This window comes from Arachis ipaensis, chromosome B06, assembly GCF_000816755.2.
Source record: "Arachis ipaensis cultivar K30076 chromosome B06, Araip1.1, whole genome shotgun sequence".
In the NCBI taxonomy this organism is placed as follows: Eukaryota; Viridiplantae; Streptophyta; class Magnoliopsida; order Fabales; family Fabaceae; genus Arachis; species Arachis ipaensis.
Window position 1 is genome coordinate 132,843,147 of NC_029790.2, and position 3,503 is coordinate 132,846,649.

A 3,503-nucleotide genomic window follows, 5' to 3' on the forward strand; every position below is an offset into this window, starting at 1 on the left:
TCATTCTCTATTTTTTTTTTTTTTTTAATAATACATTAGCATTGGCCGTTTTTCCCCTCTTTTAGCATGGTATATGATACACTTCGCTAGAAGTTATTTGTCTTTTAAACCCTTTTTATTAGGGGGGTCACAGGGGTCGGGCTAATAGTGGTGTCCCCCATAAGGGTACGAAGTCCCCCTTATGATACTAAGTTTTGACCTACTAAATATGAGGGCGCTTACTTTAATAAAAAATAACTTAACAATATCCAAAGATTAAAAATGAGTATTCCTTAATTCATTCAATAGCTTTTTTTTTCTTTTAAATTTTTCAGAATTTTCAATTCGATTTTCTCCAAAATACTCAAATTAAAAAGACATTTTTTAATCTTTTATATGGAGTGTGAAACAGAGAGATACCCTTTACTTTAGAAAGAAAATAATAATAATAATAAAGTGGAGGTGCTAGAGAACCATTTTAGTGTGTGTGTGTCTCAAGTAAAAAGTCAAAACATGCAGAGTTCACCTACACGTGTACGAATTGGCACAGCATAACGTCACATTCTAACAGATCATTGTGTCATTGTGTGTAGTAACTAGTAAGTAATGTTGGGTTTAGCTTTTTGTGATTTCGATTTTCTAGAAAATTCTACTCTTTTTCTTTTCTTTTTATCTTTCCAACTTTCATTTTGATCTTATTTAGTACACGCATGGGTTATTTTGTCGTTAATTATAAATCTTTGATAGTTCGAAATAAGTTAAGTTAATTTTTCAATAAATTATTTTTAATTTTACTTTTAAGAAAATTATTATTATTATTAAAATGAACATATTTTTCTGGGTACGTAGTTTAATAAATGCAAATGGTTGTTCGTGAACTGAAAACTGACTACTCGGTCGTAATGTATCTTCCATTGGATTTTCTGACACAACACTTTCCCTAAGAAGCTTATGTTTTCTTTGTTCAAATTACCAAAAGGGACTTGTACCTTTATTAGCTATTAGCGTAAAAAGGGTAACGTAGGGTTTCTTTATAGGTGAGGTTAAAATGGTCATGTTACATCATTAGGTGCTGCATATTGCTCTGATCATTGAGATCTCCCTGACGTTACGGTCCCCACACAGTTCAGGAAATAGCCAAAAATAAGCCATCATTTTCTGCAATCTCTTGTAAAATAAATAAAACACTATTTATCAATTTTCTTTTTTCATGACGTAAATACCCTCCTCTATAAACTTTGCCACCTATGATATAATCTGTTGATATTCATTAATATTGAATTTATCCAAGGAAAAGTTTAGGACTATCAATTTTATTGAATTTTGGCCAGCATGTAACCAGCAGAGAAAGGTGAGTCATTGGATGAAATCTCACACCAATCTTACACCATTAAATTATTATTGATGACTATTTGATGGCTACTAATCACAAAAGTTGCTGGCCGTAATATTATTCTAATTATTCAATAAAATAAATATAATTAAATAATTGTATAAAATTTTTTGTTTTTTATTTTGTATTTTGTATTTTGTTTTGTGATAGGAAGTAGAGAAATTAGTTGGACGGTTGCGATTCGTGGAGGGTGTAAAGTTCGAAGTGGACGTGAGCTACATGGAATTCTTGCTACGTGTGAAGCGTGTTGAAGAGGAAGCAAAAGTAAAAGGGATATGGGATGCACCTCATCCATGGCTGAACATGTTTATATCAAAGTCCAACATTGCTGAGTTTGATCGTGAAGTCTTCAAGAAAATCATCAAGAATGGTGTTGGTGGCCCCATTTTAGTGTATCCCCTCTTGCGAAGCAAGTAAGTACTAAACTTTCATCAACTGTTACATATATTATAATTAATTTAACGAATATTTTTTACAACACAGACAAGAATTTCAATTTAACACTTAATAAATTGGTACATTCTAATTATTTGAATGATTTTATTTGACAAAATGACGAGGTTAAAAGATTCAAACAATGACAACCACCTTTGTGCATGACATGCAAGAGGAGATATAGGCCAAAAGGGTCCCATATAAGGGCACAAATTTGTGACCTGTAAATTGAGACTTTAGGTCACATTCACATTTATAAATCACCTGAGTGCTGAGCTCTATATATCTTTTGCTTCTTTGTAACGCCTTTTTTTTTTACTACGCTTTTAATTTTAAGTCCATGGACCACAAATTTAAACTTGGTAGTTAAGATTTTTAGGGTAGGTCTAATATTTTCTACTATTTTCTATTAAGGGTGAGGCCAAAATAAGTGGGACCAGTAACCCTAAAAGACTTCATCATCTTTTGGTCGTAAGGTAGTCTCAGTTGTTGGGTTTCATCATACTGACCGTTGTACCATATTTACACTGAATTTCTCCGTACATTATGATACACTTTACATCATCTAAATTTTCAAATATTTTTGGAGGTTAATTAATCAGAAGAGTTTCAAGTATACCGAGAATATCGATATTTCAGTTGTTTTAACTGTTGATTTGAATTATAAAAATTATATATAATATATATTAATTGAAATCAACGGTTAAAACAATTGGAACACCGGTGTTTTTCGATACACTTAAAATTTTTCCTAATTAATCAAGCTAAGTGCTATACTATTAATTTCATTATTATTGTATTTTTACTATTTTATAACCTCATAAGTCATAAGCATCACTAAGTCATTTAGATGGGTAATTTTAATTTATTTGTGAATTTTTGTTGAGTTTTGATAAAACTCCCATTTCTACTAACCCTAATAATAAAATTGAATTGCAACTCATTTTTACAATACCTATAAGAAGTAATATCTATTTTTTCTTTTAAAAATATATTAATATAAGATAAACACAAAAAAAAAAACTGAAAAGAAGAGATTGTGAGCCAAATTTGGTACATCTATCATATCACATCCATGATACATGTTCCAATGGATTGGGAAAAAAAATCTTAAAGACTAGGGTGAATAATGAAGAAACTAACTAGCTATAGAAAAAGGAAAAAAACAAGATATATATGTGTTCTCTTCAATCTTGCCATTTTATAAATTCTATGTCCCATCATCAAAGTATCTTTCAAAATGGGGTCAGTGGTTGCCAATTAAGAATGGACAAAGCAATATCTATTTTGCCAACCGGATTACAGTGACACCGGATTTTGTATATCATATGGTCTAATTAATATGTATGTATATATGGGGCTCTAGAAACGAGATTTAATTTTGGCAGACAAAAACAACAAAATCACTCTCTCTGGTTCCACACACACAGGGATTTAAATTTATAATTATAATGGTGCCCTATGCCCTTTTCTGGGGATTGGAATTTGCTTCCTCTTTTAAATTTTTAAGGGTCCCCCCCACCCCCTTTGCATTTATTTATCAATCATCAAAACACAAATCATAAAAGTCTTGCATCATATCATATCAATTTACATACAATAATTCTTGGATTTTATTATGTATATTAAGAATATAACTGTTTTTATTAAGTATTTTGGAAAAAAAAAATATATTTTTAGAATTTATTTTAAAATA

The 3,503-nt window shown here is 30.3% G+C and overlaps 1 protein-coding gene across 2 annotated transcripts in view; it reads left to right on the forward strand.

Moving 5' to 3' along the window:
* The window catches only part of LOC107605478 (cytokinin dehydrogenase 7), a 6,047-nt gene that overhangs the window by 1,753 nt on the left and 791 nt on the right, over nucleotides 1-3,503 (forward strand). Inside the window, exons 3-4 of one of the 2 annotated variants that reach the window (XM_021105237.1) lie at nucleotides 1,523-1,785; nucleotides 1,933-2,371. In XM_021105237.1, the coding sequence (XP_020960896.1) occupies nucleotides 1,523-1,785; nucleotides 1,933-1,972 (303 nt within the window). In that variant the 3' untranslated portion in view covers nucleotides 1,973-2,371. Of the gene's footprint in view, nucleotides 1-1,522; nucleotides 1,786-1,932; nucleotides 2,372-3,503 lie in introns of those variants that run through there. The other variant, XM_016307369.2, reaches the window with a different exon arrangement.